This window comes from Notothenia rossii (genome assembly GCF_949606895.1).
Source record: "Notothenia rossii genome assembly, chromosome: 12".
Taxonomy (NCBI): Eukaryota; Metazoa; Chordata; class Actinopteri; order Perciformes; family Nototheniidae; genus Notothenia; species Notothenia rossii.
Window position 1 is genome coordinate 9,056,408 of NC_136911.1, and position 16,924 is coordinate 9,073,331.

At 40.9% G+C, this 16,924-nt stretch overlaps 4 protein-coding genes across 5 annotated transcripts in view; all 4 read left to right on the forward strand.

The window, feature by feature from the left end:
* Nucleotides 1-2,372, forward strand: LOC307026397 (uncharacterized protein). Its single transcript, XM_079661767.1, has 3 exons — nt 1-60; nt 259-345; nt 682-2,372. Exons 1-3 carry the CDS (start codon nt 9-11, stop codon nt 2,211-2,213), a joined length of 1,671 nt encoding a protein of 556 aa, XP_079517893.1. The 5' UTR covers nt 1-8; the 3' UTR covers nt 2,214-2,372.
* Nucleotides 2,373-4,654: 2,282 nt separating this feature from the next.
* On the forward strand, nt 4,655-6,599 carry LOC307026398 (uncharacterized protein). The gene is made up of 3 exons (XM_079661768.1): nt 4,655-4,712; nt 4,911-4,997; nt 5,333-6,599. The coding sequence occupies exons 1-3, from the start codon at nt 4,661-4,663 to the stop codon at nt 6,142-6,144; spliced, it is 951 nt and encodes a 316-aa protein (XP_079517894.1). The 5' UTR covers nt 4,655-4,660; the 3' UTR covers nt 6,145-6,599.
* Nucleotides 6,600-8,570: 1,971 nt separating this feature from the next.
* LOC307025934 (uncharacterized protein) lies at nt 8,571-10,580 on the forward strand. The gene is made up of 3 exons (XM_079660940.1): nt 8,571-8,634; nt 8,833-8,919; nt 9,258-10,580. Exons 1-3 carry the CDS (start codon nt 8,583-8,585, stop codon nt 10,127-10,129), a joined length of 1,011 nt encoding a protein of 336 aa, XP_079517066.1. The 5' UTR covers nt 8,571-8,582; the 3' UTR covers nt 10,130-10,580.
* A 4,039-nt stretch (nt 10,581-14,619) lies between these two features.
* The window catches only part of LOC307026259 (uncharacterized protein), a 36,591-nt gene continuing 34,286 nt past the window's right edge, over nt 14,620-16,924 (forward strand). For both annotated transcript variants that reach the window (XM_079661518.1, XM_079661520.1), the window contains exons 1-2: nt 14,620-14,679; nt 14,878-14,964. In XM_079661518.1, the coding sequence (XP_079517644.1) occupies nt 14,628-14,679; nt 14,878-14,964 (139 nt within the window). In that variant the 5' untranslated portion in view covers nt 14,620-14,627. The remainder of the gene's footprint in view (nt 14,680-14,877; nt 14,965-16,924) is intronic.

Genomic DNA, 16,924 nt, shown 5'->3' on the forward strand with positions numbered 1-16,924 from the left:
CTGCAGAGATGGCAGCTGTTTGGATGCTCTTCTGTGTGCTGACTGTTTGTCTGGCCAGAGGTATTTACCTGTTTGATAATTGTGTTGAAGATGAAGGAATAATGTTTGATTTAACAGCATGTTTCCTGTCCACAGTCTCTGGTTTTCCAGTTGGTGAATATAAGCTGCAGAGGAGACTGAGAGTTGAAAACATTTGATTGTATGCAGTGTTTCTTTTCTCTGTCTGACACTAACCTTTAATTATAATGTGTCCTACAGATCTGTCTCCCAATGAGATCTCCTTAAAGAAAGCCTTTGCACTTTTCCAGTCGATGGAGTCCATGTTGGAGCAAGACGCTGGCAAAGGTGCGCTCTAAAGGCTAAAAAGACAACAGTATGTGTCGCATAAAAGTGGTGTTAAAGATCTGAAATCTGGGAAATGTATGATTTAATTTGAAACGCAGCAATGGCAAGTTAATAATGTGTGTATATGAGCTAAAACAAACCACTTGCATGTCTTTTATAAGTTCATGCATCAATGTTTGGTTGCTGAATTTGCTGTCAACGTTGCTGTTTTTTTTACAAAAACAGGATGTATTAAGTAACCAAGCCCTTGAGGAACTATTACAGAATAATTCATGCTGTGATTTAAGTCTAGAGAACATATTTTATTGTTTTGACGTCCATCAAATGTTTTTTCAGTACTCCATGAAGTAGACGAGCAGTTGTGGAACGGAACGATGAGTGCCGAGGAAAAGTACTACGGCACGATGAGCGACAAGGATAAGTTCAACGGCACGATGAGCGACAAGGATAAGTACTACGGCACGATGAGCGACAAGGATAAGTACTACGGCACGATGAGCGACGAGGATAAGTTCAACGGCACGATGAGCGACAAGGATAAGTTCAACGGCACGATGAGCGACAAGGATAAGTACTACGACACGATGAGCGACAAGGATAAGTTCAACGGCACGATGAGCGACAAGGATAAGTACTACGGCACGATGAGCGACAAGGATAAGTTCAACGGCACGATGAGCGACAAGGATAAGTACTACGGCACGATGAGCGACAAGGATAAGTTCAACGGCACGATGAGCGACAAGAATAAGTTCAACGGCACCATGAGCGACAAGGATAAGTTCAACGGCACGATGAGCGACAAGGATAAGTTCAACGGCACGATGAGCGACAAGAATAAGTTCAACGGCACGATGAGCGACAAGAATAAGTTCAACGGCACCATGAGCGACAAGGATAAGTACTACGGCACGATGAGCGACAAGGATAAGTCCAACGGCACGATGAGCGACAAGGATAAGTACTACGGCACGATGAGCGACAAGGATAAGTTCAACGGCACGATGAGCGACAAGGATAAGTACTACGGCACGATGAGCGACAAGGATAAGTTCAACGGCACGATGAGCGACAAGGATAAGTACTACGGCACGATGAGCGACAAGGATAAGTTCAACGGCACGATGAGCGACAAGAATAAGTTCAACGGCACCATGAGCGACAAGGATAAGTTCAACGGCACGATGAGCGACAAGGATAAGTTCAACGGCACGATGAGCGACAAGAATAAGTTCAACGGCACGATGAGCGACAAGAATAAGTTCAACGGCACCATGAGCGACAAGGATAAGTACTACGGCACGATGAGCGACAAGGATAAGTACTACGGCACGATGAGCGACAAGGATAAGTTCAACGGCACGATGAGCGACAAGAATAAGTTCAACGGCACCATGAGCGACAAGGATAAGTACTACGGCACGATGAGCGACAAGGATAAGTCCAACGGCACGATGAGCGACAAGGATAAGTACTACGACACGATGAGCGACAAGGATAAGTTCAACGGCACGATGAGCGACAAGGATAAGTACTACGGCACGATGAGCGACAAGGATAAGTTCAACGGCACGATGAGCGACAAGGATAAGTACTACGGCACGATGAGCGACAAGGATAAGTTCAACGGCACGATGAGCGACAAGAATAAGTTCAACGGCACCATGAGCGACAAGGATAAGTTCAACGGCACGATGAGCGACAAGGATAAGTTCAACGGCACGATGAGCGACAAGGATAAGTTCAACGGCACGATGAGCGACAAGGATAAGTACTACGGCACGATGAGCGACAAGGATAAGTTCAACGGCACGATGAGCGACGAGGAAAAGTTCAACGTGATGACGAAAAGGAAAAGTTCAACGTGACGACGAAAAGGAAAAGTTCAACGGGACGATGAGTGAGGAGACATTCAATACTGCATATCAAAGATTGATCTTGTCTATTTTGAGTGCCTTGGAGAGCTTGATATCTGAGGTGTTATCTTGGTAGCAATATAATAAAACGTGTTTACATTTCTTAAATAACAGCGTGTCAATCCAATGTTTGTATTGCAATGCTTGGCTCTTATCATGCATAAATCTTCCCTTAACAGTCCAATAAAAGCTCATCTGGACTAGAAAAGTCTATAAAAAAACTCTCATACTCCATAGGATTAGCATAAATTGGCCGTGTCAGTAAAAGGGAGAAGACTAAACGTGCACTGTTTTGAGAAATGTTCATTAGAAAACCTTGTAATCCTTCCAAATGCAGCCTTTATTGCAGGTTAGTCTGATGTCCATATGCACTTCTATGTGCTAAGGTGTTTATATTTTTACCAGCTTAACAAATCTCCAAGGTTGAAATTCAAGATTTTTGCAAATAAACACCTGTCATCATTTAGTTATTATTCTGTTTTAAAATATGAATGGCACAAAGTGTAATTATTGTGTACATGAATAATTGTCTTAAAATGCAGCATGTAGCACTTTAAAAGTGGACTTAAATATTTACCAAGCAGCAGAAAGTAATGCTCCTTCAAGTCAGGGAATAAAGGGATATAAATCATGATTTATTTAATATAAAAGTTGGACATTTTAAAACGTTTAATTCCCCAAGTAGTCATTAATCTTCTGAGGGTAAACTTAAATATTTTCGTGAGGAGGTAAAGGGCAGAGTGAGCAAGTTACCACTCATCTCCTTGTTTCTTCACAAAGTTTCTGTGGGAGCCTGGCTAGTTTTACTTTCTCGAGGAAGTAGAGTCTTTGCTGGGCCTTTTTAACCCGGTGTGATGTGTTGGAGGTCCTTGTAAGATGTTTTGACATATTGACTTCAAGAAACTTGAAGTTCTCCACGCCTTCCACTTCTCCATACATATGGTGGACTTCCTTCTTTGTTCTCCTGCAGTCAATCGTCAACTCCTTGGTTTTAGAGGTGTTAAGGAGCAGGTTGTTGTCCTAACGCCACTCAGATTATTCCCTTGACTTGATAGACTTATTCTCAAGTCAGTCTTCATCTTCCATATTGCAACCACTATCCTGCTACAAGATCCTCCTGAGATGTAGAAGCTGGCTTTTTTCAGGGTACTCAAAGAAAGGTTCCAGAGTGCTAACCTATTGCATATTCAGTCTTCCCAGCCTGGTGCAGGTCTACAATTTTGTTTCTGGTGTCCTTTGACAGCTCTTTGGTCTTGGCCATAGTGGAGTTTGGAGTGTGACTGTTTGAGGTTGTGGACAGGTGTCTTTTATACTGATAACGAGTTCAAACAGGTACCATTAATACAGTTAACAAGTGGAGGACAGAGGAGGCTCTTAAAGAAGAAGTTACAGGTCTGTGAGAGCCAGAAATCTTGTTTGTTTGTTGGTGAACAAATACTTATTTTACTGAGGAATTTACCAATTAATTCATAAAAAATCCTACAATGTGATTTCCTGGATTCTTTCCCCCCATTCTGTCTCTCATAGTTGAAATGTACCTAGGATGAAAATTACAGGCCTCTCTCGTCTTTTTAAGTGGCAGAACTTGCACAATTGGTGGCTGACTAAATACTTTTTTGCCCCACTGTATATATATATATATATATATATATATACAGTATATATATCTAGACACACATATCCAATCTGACGCGAGGTAAAAACTCGATTAAACATGTTTTAAAAACATCCTTCCTCTTCAGAAAACAAAAAATTCAATAAAAAAATTAAAATTAAATGAACAACTCCCTCCTGTAATACTTGATTCTGATTGGTCGATTCCAACATTTAAGAGGTTGTGTATACAACACATTGCTGTAAAACACAACATGCCCATTTGCTTATTCCTTGCAAAATATTAAAATAAAATGGGCAAAAATAACTTATAGGGCAAAGGAAAAACATTGAAAGTGCTGTAAAGCAGAATAACCCTCTTTTTCTTCTTCTACAAAATATGTGTTTTGGGAAGGGGGTTGTAAAAGGTTTTAATTGAATTTTTAGTTTTCTGAAGAGGAGGGATATTTGGATAATTTATATAATTTCTAATTGTTTTTAGGTAACAATATAAAATGTTAATAAAGATCGTTGTGTGTCGGGGGAGGGCTTGTTATTTGTTGTAGTTGATATACCCTCTCAAATGCAATATTCTTTTACATGTGAATTTAAAATGGTCTCTACGAATCATAAATGCACAACAAGCTCCGTGAAAAAACTCCTCATTCTCAGAGTTTAATCTCAGATAAATGGTGTTTTCCTCTGTGCAGAGAGACAATCAGTGCTGATCAGCAGCAGCTGCTGGAGGTTTCCCTCCTTTAAAGCTGGCTGGTGCTCAGGCAACACTCTCTTGGAAAACTGCAGAGATGGCAGCTGTTTGGATGCTCTTCTGTGTGCTGACTGTTTGTCTGGCCAGAGGTATTTACCTGTTTGATAATTGTGTTGAAGATGAAGGAATAATGTTTGATTTAACAGCATGTTTCCTGTCCACAGTCTCTGGTTTTCCAGTTGGTGAATATAAGCTGCAGAGGAGACTGAGAGTTGAAAACATTTGATTGTATGCAGTGTTTCTTTTCTCTGTCTGACACTAACCTTTAATTATAATGTGTCCTACAGATCTGTCTCCCAATGAGATCTCCTTAAAGAAAGCCTTTGCACTTTTCAAGTCGATGGAGTCCATGTTGGAGCAAGACGCTGGTAAAGGTGCGCTCTAAAGGCTAAAAAGACAACAGTATGTGTCGCATAAAAGTGGTGTAAAAGATCTGAAATCTGGGAAATGTATGATTTAATTTGAAATGCAGCAATGGCAAGTTAATAATGTGTGTATATGAGCTAAAACAAACCACTTGCATGTCTTTTATAAGTTCATGCATCAATGTTTGGTTGCTGAATTTGCTGCCAACGTTGCTAATTTTTTACTAAAACAGGATGTATTAAGTAACCAAGCCCTTGAGGAACTATTACAGAATAATTCATGCTGTGATTTAAGCCTAGAGAACATAATTTATTGTTTTGACGTCCATCAAATGTTTTTTCAGTACTCCATGAAGTAGACGAGCAGTTGTGGGACGGAACGATGAGCGACGAGGAAAAGTTCAACGGAACGATGAGCGACAAGGATAAGTACTACGGCACGATGAGCGACAAGGATAAGTCCAACGGCACGATGAGCGACAAGGATAAGTACTACGGCACGATGAGCGACAAGGATAAGTCCAACGGCACGATGAGCGACAAGGATAAGTACTACGGCACGATGAGCGACAAGGATAAGTTCAACGGCACGATGAGCGACAAGGATAAGTTCAACGGCACGATGAGCGACAAGGATAAGTACAACGGTACGATGAGCGACAAGGATAAGTTCAACGCAACGATGAGCGACAAGGATAAGTTCAACGGCACGATGAGCGACAAGGATAAGTACTACGGCACGATGAGCGACAAGGATAAGTACTACGGCACGATGAGCGACAAGGATAAGTTCAACGGCACGATGAGCGACAAGGATAAGTACTACGGCACGATGAGCGACAAGGATAAGTTCAACGGCACGATGAGCGACAAGAATAAGTTCAACGGTACGATGAGCGACAAGAATAAGTTCAACGGCAAGATGAGCGACAAGGATAAGTTCAACGGTACGATGAGCGACAAGAATAAGTTCAACGGCACGATGAGCGACAAGGATAAGTTCAACGGCACGATGAGCGACAAGAATAAGTTCAACGGCACCATGAGCGACAAGGATAAGTTCAAAGGCACGATGAGCGACAAGGATAAGTTCAACGGCACGATGAGCGACGAGGAAAAGTTCAACGTGATGACGAAAAGGAAAAGTTCAACGTGACGACGAAAAGGAAAAGTTCAACGGGATCATGAGTGAGGAGACATTCAATACTGCATATCCAAGATTGATCTTGTCTATTTTGAGTGCCTTGGAGAGCTTGATATCTGAGGTGTTATCTTGGTAGCAATATAATAAAACGTGTTTACATTTCTTAAATAACAGCGTGTCAATCCAATGTTTGTATTGCAATGCTTGGCTCTTATCATGCATAAATCTTCCCTTAACAGTCCAATAAAAGCTCATCTGGACTAGAAAAGTCTATAAAAAACCTCTCATACTCCATAGAATTAGCATACATTGGCCGTGTCAGTAAAAGGGAGAAGACTAAACGTGCACTGTTTTGAGAAATGTTCATTAGAAAACCTTGTAATCCTTCCAAATGCAGCCTTTATTGCAGGTTAGTCTGATGTCCATATGCACTTCTATGTGCTAAGGTGTTTATATTTTTACCAGCTTAACAAATCTCCAAGGTTGAAATTCAAGATTTTTGCAAATAAACACCTGTCATCATTTAGTTATTATTCTGTTTTAAAATATGAATGGCACAAAGTGTAATTATTGTGTACATGAATCATTGTCTTAAAATGCAGCATGTAGCACTTTAAAAGTGGACTTAAATATTTACCAAGCAGCAGAAAGTAATGCTCCTTCAAGTCAGGGAATAAAGGGATATAAATCATGACTTATTTAATATAAAAGTTGGACATTTTAAAACGTTTAATTCCCCAAGTAGTCATTAATCTTCTGAGGGTAAACTTAAATATTTTCGTGAGGAGGTAAAGGGCAGAGTGAGCAAGTTACCACTCATCTCCTTGTTTCTTCACAAAGTTTCTGTGGGAGCCTGGCTTGTTTTTCTTTCTCGAGGAAGTAGAGTCTTTGCTGGGCCTTTTTAACCCGGTGTGATGTGTTGGAGGTCCTTGTAAGATGTTTTGACATATTGACTTCAAGAAACTTGAAGTTCTCCACGCCTTCCACTTCTCCATACATATGGTGGACTTCCTTCTTTGTTCTCCTGCAGTCAATCGTCAACTCCTTGGTTTTAGAGGTGTTAAGGAGCAGGTTGTTGTCCTAACGCCACTCAGATTATTCCCTTGACTTGATAGACTTATTCTCAAGTCAGTCTTCATCTTCCATATTGCAACCACTATCCTGCTACAAGATCCTCCTGAGATGTAGAAGCTGGCTTTTTTCAGGGTACTCAAAGAAAGGTTCCAGAGTGCTAACCTATTGCATATTCAGTCTTCCCAGCCTGGTGCAGGTCTACAATTTTGTTTCTGGTGTCCTTTGACAGCTCTTTGGTCTTGGCCATAGTGGAGTTTGGAGTGTGACTGTTTGAGGTTGTGGACAGGTGTCTTTTATACTGATAACGAGTTCAAACAGGTACCATTAATACAGTTAACAAGTGGAGGACAGAGGAGGCTCTTAAAGAAGAAGTTACAGGTCTGTGAGAGCCAGAAATCGTGTTTGTTTGTTGGTGAAAAAAAACCTTATCTTACTGAGGAATTTACCAATTAATTCATAAAAAATCCTACAATGTGATTTCCTGGATTCTTTCCCCCCATTCTGTCTCTCATAGTTGAAATGTACCTAGGATGAACATTACAGGCCTCTCTCGTCTTTTTAAGTGGCAGAACTTGCACAATTGGTGGCTGACTAAATACTTTTTTGCCCCACTGTATATATATATATACAGTATATATATCTAGACACACATATCCAATCTGACGCGAGGTAAAAACTCGATTAAACATGTTTTAAAAACATCCTTCCTCTTCAGAAAACAAAAAATTCAATACAAAAATTAAAATTAAATGAACAACTCCCTCCTGTAATACTTGATTCTGATTGGTCGATTCCAACATTTAAGAGGTTGTGTATACAACACACTGCTGTAAAACACAACATGCCCATTTGCTTATTCCTTGCAAAATATTAAAATAAAATGGGCAAAAATAACTTATAGGGCAAAGGAAAAACATTGAAAGTGCTGTAAAGCAGAATAACCCTCTTTTTCTTCTTCTACAAAATATGTGTTTTGGGAAGGGGGTTGTAAAAGGTTTTAATTGAATTTTTAGTTTTCTGAAGAGGAGGGATATTTGGGATAATTTATATAATTTCTAATTGTTTTTAGGTAACAATATAAAATGTTAATAAAGATCGTTGTGTGTCGGGGGAGGGCTTGTTATTTGTTGTAGTTGATATACCCTCTCAAATGCAATATTCTTTTACATGTGAATTTAAAATGATGGTCTCTATGAATCATAAATGCACAACAAGCTCCATGAAAAAACTCCTCATTCTCAGAGTTTAATCTCAGATAAATGGTGTTTTCCTCTGTGCAGAGAGACAATCAGTGCTGATCAGCAGCAGCTGCTGGAGGTTTCCCTCCTTTAAAGCTGGCTGGTGCTCAGGCAACACTCTCTTGGAAAACTGCAGAGATGGCAGCTGTTTGGATGCTCTTCTGTGTGCTGACTGTTTGTCTGGCCAGAGGTATTTACCTGTTTGATAATTGTGTGGAAGATGAAGGAATAATGTTTGATTTAACAGCATGTTTCCTGTCCACAGTCTCTGGTTTTCCAGTTGGTGAATATAAGCTGCAGAGGAGACTGAGAGTTGAAAACATTTGATTGTATGCAGTGTTTCTTTTCTCTGTCTGACACTAACCTTTAATTATAATGTGTCCTACAGATCTGTCTCCCAATGAGATCTCCTTAAAGAAAGCCTTTGCACTTTTCCAGTCGATGGAGTCCATATTGGAGCAAGACGCTGGTAAAGGTGCGCTCTAAAGGCTAAAAAGACAACAGTATGTGTCGCATAAAAGTGGTGTAAAAGATCTGAAATCTGGGAAATGTATGATTTTAATTTGAAACGCAGCAATGGCAAGTTAATAATGTGTGTGTATATGAGCTAAAACAAACCACTTGCATGTCTTTTATAAGTTCATGCATCAATGTTTGGTTGCTGAATTTGCTGCCAACGTTGCTAATTTTTTACTAAAACAGGATGTATTAAGTAACCAAGCCCTTGAGGAACTATTACAGAATAATTCATGCTGTGATTTAAGTCTAGAGAACATAATTTATTGTTTTGACGTCCATCAAATGTTTTTTCAGTACTCCATGAAGTAGACGAGCAGTTGTGGGACGGAACGAAGAGCGACGAGGAAAAGTTCAACGGAACGATGAGCGACAAGGATAAGTACTACGGCACGATGAGCGACAAGGATAAGTTCAACGGCACGATGAGCGACAAGGATAAGTCCAACGGCACGATGAGCGACAAGGATAAGTCCAACGGCACGATGAGCGACAAGGATAAGTACTACGGCACGATGAGCGACAAGGATAAGTACTACGGCACGATGAGCGACAAGGATAAGTCCAACGGCACGATGAGCGACAAGGATAAGTACTACGGCACGATGAGCGACAAGGATAAGTTCAACGGCACGATGAGCGACAAGGATAAGTTCAACGGCACGATGAGCGACAAGGATAAGTTCAACGGCACGATGAGCGACAAGGATAAGTACTACGGCACGATGAGCGACAAGGATAAGTACTACGGCACGATGAGCGACAAGGATAAGTTCAACGGCACGATGAGCGACACGGATAAGTTCAACGGCACGATGAGCGACAAGGATAAGTACAACGGTACGATGAGCGACAAGTATAAGTTCAACGCCACGATGAGCGACAAGGATAAGTTCAACGGCACGATGAGCGACAAGGATAAGTACTACGGCACGATGAGCGACAAGGATAAGTACTACGGCACGATGAGCGACAAGGATAAGTTCAACGGCACGATGAGCGACAAGGATAAGTACAACGGTACGATGAGCGACAAGGATAAGTACTACGGCACGATGAGCGACAAGGATAAGTTCAACGCCACGATGAGCGACAAGGATAAGTACTACGGCACGATGAGCGACGAGGAAAAGTTCAACGTGACGACGAAAAGGAAAAGTTCAACGTGACGACGAAAAGGAAAAGTTCAACGGGACGATGAGTGAGGAGACATTCAATACTGCATATAAAAGATTGATCTCGTCTATTTTGAGTGCCTTGGAGAGCTTGATATCTGAGGTGTTATCTTGGTAGCAATATAATAAAACGTGTTTACATTTCTTAAATAACAGCGTGTCAATCCAATGTTTGTATTGCAATGCTTGGCTCTTATCATGCATAAATCTTCCCTTAACAGTCCAATAAAAGCTCCTCTGGACTAGAAAAGTCTATAAAAAAACTCTCATACTCCATAGGATTAGCATACATTGGCCGTGTCAGTAAAAGGGAGAAGACTAAACGTGCACTGTTTTGAGAAATGTTCATTAGAAAACCTTGTAATCCTTCCAAATGCAGCCTTTATTGCAGGTTAGTCTGATGTCCATATGCACTTCTATGTGCTAAGGTGTTTATATTTTTACCAGCTTAACAAATCTCCAAGGTTGAAATTCAAGATTTTTGCAAATAAACACCTGTCATCATTTAGTTATTATTCTGTTTTAAAATATGAATGGCACAAAGTGTAATTATTGTGTACATGAATAATTGTCTTAAAATGCAGCATGTAGCACTTTAAAAGTGGACTTAAATATTTACCAAGCAGCAGAAAGTAATGCTCCTTCAAGTCAGGGAATAAAGGGATATAAATCATGATTTATTTAATATAAAAGTTGGACATTGTAAAACGTTTAATTCCCCAAGTAGTCATTAATCTTCTGAGGGGAAACTTAAATATTTTTGTGAGGAGGTAAAGGGCAGAGTGAGCAAGTTACCACTCATCTCCTTGTTTCTTCACAAAGTTTCTGTGGGAGCCTGGCTTGTTTTACTTTCTCGAGGAAGTAGAGTCTTTGCTGGGCCTTTTTAACCCGGTGTGATGTGTTGGAGGTCCTTGTAAGATGTTTTGACATATTGACTTCAAGAAACTTGAAGTTCTCCACGCCTTCCACTTCTCCATACATATGGTGGACTTCCTTCTTTGTTCTCCTGCAGTCAATCGTCAACTCCTTGGTTTTAGAGGTGTTAAGGAGCAGGTTGTTGTCCTAACGCCACTCAGATTATTCCCTTGACTTGATAGACTTATTCTCAAGTCAGTCTTCATCTTCCATATTGCAACCACTATCCTGCTACAAGATCCTCCTGAGATGTAGAAGCTGGCTTTTTTCAGGGTACTCAAAGAAAGGTTCCAGAGTGCTAACCATCACACCATATAAATTGTCCTCAATGTATACAAAGAGATGCTATCTTTACGCAGAGACTCAGACACGTAACTAACTATACACAAGGGCAGGAATTCAGAGGGAAAGGAGCAATTTTGAGCTCTGCTCTTAAAAACGGCTTTTTTTTTAAGGTCATACGTCAAACTCGTCATATTACATCACACAGGGGACACATCTCCGCTCTCTGACCGCGGGTATAGTAGAGTTGCGTTGAGTAGAGCGGTTGTGTTTTAAGGAGCTGGTATTTTTCGGTAGTTTTACATTGTATTTCACCATTTGTAATCATGGTGCAGTATTGTGTTTGTGCAGGTTGCACAAATACCAGCCTGTCAGGACATCGAGTCCACAGTAAAAAGGACCGGAGCTAGCGTTTCGTTCCTGGGTGCGTTGTGCATCCACCTCCCTGCAGCACATAGTCTCCACAGCTTTATCAGGAAACCGTATTACTTCTCTCTCTCCCTTCCCCCCTTCGCTTCTCTCTCTCTCTCCCCTCCGGTACACGGCACCGTAAGACATAGTGTGGAGTTGCATTAGGTAACGCTGTGGTGGCTGTACTGCTCCAGCCGTCTCCTTTGTGTTTGTTTGTTTCCCCATGTCTGTGTTGTTTGTGTGTGCATGGTGGCTGTCACTCCTGGCTCCGGGCTCAACCTCCACTCACCTGCTGCAATCAGCTGTGCACCCTCCCCGACTACACACCTGCTTTCCATCAAGCCATTTACAATGACATATCAACGGAGGCTCCACAACATTTCTCCGCCAGATCGTCAAGTATCAGCCGTATCTCGCGTCTCTCCTCCGGTACACAGCACCGTAGTGTGGAGTTGCATTAGGTAACGCGAGATACGGCTGATACTTGCGCATTAGTTTCTTTTATGGATCAGTATCAACAGTCCTGCCAGTAACGTTACTATATTATCAATGCTACTTTAGTTATAGCCTGATATATGATAGCTAACTTTACAATGTTGTGATGTGACATTACCTAACATTCTGTAGCTAACGCCGGTCACTCACCAAGATAGCTGCCCAGTTCTCCACTGGTTTTCTTCACACCACAGCTCAATTTCTCTCCGATGGCCGTTATTTCTTCTAATCCTTGGCCGCTCCTGGTCTCTTGGACGCCTAGCAGGCTCATAATTATAAGGTTGTGGTCCGTCATATGCATTCGAATATTCATGTTCAACTTCTTCTGTGTCTTCTGTGTCGAAACTAGCATTGGGATCCATGTTTATTAATACGTTACACCGGCCGCTCTCCCCCTTGTGTCCCCCGTGTTACGTCACACGCGGGAGGTCACGTGCCGAGGCTTTTTTATGTGGAAGTGAACATTTCTTACAAAAACGACGCCAGATGTCACTGTAGTGTATATTTCTGTATATGTTTTTGAAAATCTAGTGTATTCATCATTTTCCTACACATTTATTCACAGGTTTCTTTAACCTGGAAGTTGCTCTTTAACATCCCGATAGCAATGAATATCTTAAGTGCTTTGACAAAAAATCCATTAAAAATGTTCATCTGTGGAAGCCGTAATACTGTAAAAAGCACGACCAATCACTTTAGCTGCCCCGGCTAAAATAACTGGATGGCATACCTGCCTGTCAGCTTTCCATCCGTGCACAAATTATCTCGTGCCCTCATTGGTCATGTGTGCATTCGTGTGTGTTGGAGGAGGGGCTCTGTAAGGAAGTGGCAGATTTCTTCCGGCCGTGTATTTAAAAATTCTAGCGCACTCTAGCTGGTTTCTCCAAAATTACCTACCCCACCTTTAACTCTCAATGCTGCAAAGTCATACCTCCACTGTATGATTCTAACCCACATTGAATACTGTTTGACAAACTGGTCGTTTGCCTTTGCCACAAACCTAAGACCCATAGAGCAGCTGTACAAGAGAGCTATCAAGGTGTTTAACAGAAAGCCACATTCATACCACCACTGTACCATCCTTGAAAAACACAATTTCTTGAGTGTTGACTATTTTAAGTCTTTTAAAAGTATGTGCTTTATTTATAAATGTTTACATGGACTGCCCCACCCCAACCAGCCAGTTTTTGAAATGTGTCCAGTATTATGTAAGCAACAAAAAACATAGTAGGGGCCCTTTAGAGCAAAGACACCCAGATATAAACATTTGGACAGTAACTCTCACTCAATAATGAACCAATTATACATTTGGGGTTGACAAATAATGAAGTTTCTCTTTTAAAATACATACATTATATTACAGTGGAGTTGAATATGTATAGCATCTAATAGAGAATTGTCTTTAATGTTGGCACATCAGGAAACTTAGTTGTTCAGTGCTTTGGATTGATTGGAAGTTGAACGCAAACTAAAAGCTTTAACGGGTAAACTGCAGTACCTAATAGCTTTTATTACGTAATTTAAGTGCTTTATAATGTCATTATTTCTGTCATTGATCCCCGACAGGACGGTATGAAATGTTGCATGATTAGGGCCAAAACTCTCTAGACATATATATATATATATATATATATATATATACAGTATATATATCTAGACACACATATACAATCTGACACGAGGTCAAAACTCGATTAAACATGTTTTGAAAACATCCTTCCTCTTCAGAAAACAAAAAATTAAATAAAAAAATAAAAATTAAATGAACAACTCCCTCCTGTAATACTTGATTCTGATTGGTCGATTCCAACATTTAAGAGGTTGTTTATACAACACATTGCTGTAAAACACAACATGCCCATTTGCTTATTCCTTGCAAAATATTAAAATAAAATGGGCAAAAATAACTTATAGGGCAGAGGAAAAACATTGAAAGTGCTGTAAAGCAGAATAACCCTGTTTTTCTTCTTCTACAAAATATGTGTTTTGGGAAGGGGGTTGTAAAAGGTTTTAATAGAATTTTTAGTTTTCGGAAGAGGAGGGATATTTGGGATAATTTATATCATTTCTAATTGTTTTTAGGTAACAATATAAAATGTTAATAAAGATCTTTGTGTGTCGGGGGAGGGCTTGTTATTTGTTGTGGTTGATATACCCTCTCAAATGCAATATTCTTTTACATGTGAATTTAAAATGATGGTCTCTATGAATCATAAATGCACAACAAGCTCCATGAAAAAACTCCTCATTCTCAGAGTTTAATCTCAGATAAATGGTGTTTTCCTCTGTGCAGAGAGACAATCAGTGCTGATCAGCAGCAGCTGCTGGAGGTTTCCCTCCTTTAAAGCTGGCTGGTGCTCAGGCAACACTCTCTTGGAAAACTGCAGAGATGGCAGCTGTTTGGATGCTCTTCTGTGTGCTGACTGTTTGTCTGGCCAGAGGTATTTACCTGTTTGATAATTGTGTTGAAGATGAAGGAATAATGTTTGATTTAACAGCATGTTTCCTGTCCACAGTCTCTGGTTTTCCAGTTGGTGAATATAAGCCGCAGAGGAGACTGAGAGTTGAAAACATTTGATTGTATGCAGTGTTTCTTTTCTCTGTCTGACACTAACCTTTAATTATAATGTGTCCTACAGATCTGTCTCCCAATGAGATCTCCTTAAAGAAAGCCTTTGCACTTTTCCAGTCGATGGAGTCCATGTTGGAGCAAGACGCTGGCAAAGGTGCGCTCTAAAGGCTAAAAAGACAACAGTATGTGTCGCATAAAAGTGGTGTAAAAGATCTGAAATCTGGGAAATGTATGATTTAATTTGAAACGCAGCAATGGCAAGTTAATAATGTGTGTATATGAGCTAAAACAAACCACTTGCATGTCTTTTATAAGTTCATGCATCAATGTTTGGTTGCTGAATTTGCTGCCAACGTTGCTGTTTTTTTACAAAAACAGGATGTATTAAGTAACCAAGCCCTTGAGGAACTATTACAGAATAATTCATGCTGTGATTTAAGTCTAGAGAACATCATTTATTGTTTTGACGTCCATCAAATGTTTTTTCAGTACTCCATGAAGTAGACGAGCAGTTGTGGAACGGAACGATGAGCGACGAGGAAAAGTTCAACGGAACGATGAGCGACAAGGATAAGTTCAACGGAACGATGAGCGACAAGGATAAGTTCAACGGAACGATGAGCGACGAGGATAAGTTCAACGGCACGATGAGCGACAAGGATAAGTTCAACGGCACGATGAGCGACAAGGATAAGTACTACGACACGATGCGCGACAAGGATAAGTCCAACGGCACGATGAGCGACAAGGATAAGTCCAACGGCACGATGAGCGACAAGGATAAGTACTACGGCACGATGAGCGACAAGGATAAGTACTACGGCACGATGAGCGACAAGGATAAGTATAACGGCACGATGAGCGACAAGGATAAGTACTACGGCACGATGAGCGACAAGGATAACTACTACGGCACGATGAGCGACAAGGATAAGTTCAACGGCACGATGAGCGACAAGGATAAGTACTACGGCACGATGAGCGACAAGGATAAGTTCAACGGCACGATGAGCGATAAGGATAAGTTCAACGGCACGATGAGCGACAAGGATAAGTACTACGGCACGATGAGCGACAAGGATAAGTACTACGGCACGATGAGCGACAAGGATAAGTACTACGGCACGATGAGCGACAAGGATAAGTACTACGGCACGATGAGCGACAAGGATAAGTTCAACGGCACGATGAGCGACAAGGATAAGTTCAACGGCACGATGAGCGACAAGGATAAGTACTACGGCACGATGAGCGACAAGGATAAGTTCAACGGCACGATGAGCGACAAGGATAAGTACTACGGCACGATGAGCGACAAGGATAAGTACTACGGCAAGATGAGCGACAAGGATAAGTTCAACGGTACGATGAGCGACAAGAATAAGTTCAACGGCACGATGAGCGACAAGGATAAGTTCAACGGCACGATGAGCGACAAGAATAAGTTCAACGGCACGATGAGCGACAAGGATAAGTTCAACGGCACGATGAGCGACAAGGATAAGTTCAACGGCACGATGAGCGACAAGGATAAGTTCAACGGCACGATGAGCGACAAGGATAAGTTCAACGGCACGATGAGCGACGAGGAAAAGTTCAACGTGATGACGAAAAGGAAAAGTTCAACGTGACGACGAAAAGGAAAAGTTCAACGGGACGATGAGTTAGGAGACATTCAATACTGCATATCAAAGATTGATCTTGTCTATTTTGAGTGCCTTGGAGAGCTTGATATCTGAGGTGTTATCTTGGTAGCAATATAATAAAACGTGTTTACATTTCTTAAATAACAGCGTGTCAATCCAATGTTTGTATTGCAATGCTTGGCTCTTATCATGCATAAATCTTCCCTTAACAGTCCAATAAAAGCTCATCTGGACTAGAAAAGTCTATAAAAAAACTCTCATACTCCATAGGATTAGCATACATTGGCCATGTCAGTAAAAGGGAGAAGACTAAACGTGCACTGTTTTGAGAAATGTTCATTAGAAAACCTTGTAATCCTTCCAAATGCAGCCTTTATTGCAGGTTAGTCTGATGTCCATATGCACTTCTATGTGCTAAGGTGTTTATATTTTTACCAGCTTAACAAATCTCCAAGGTTGAAATTCAAG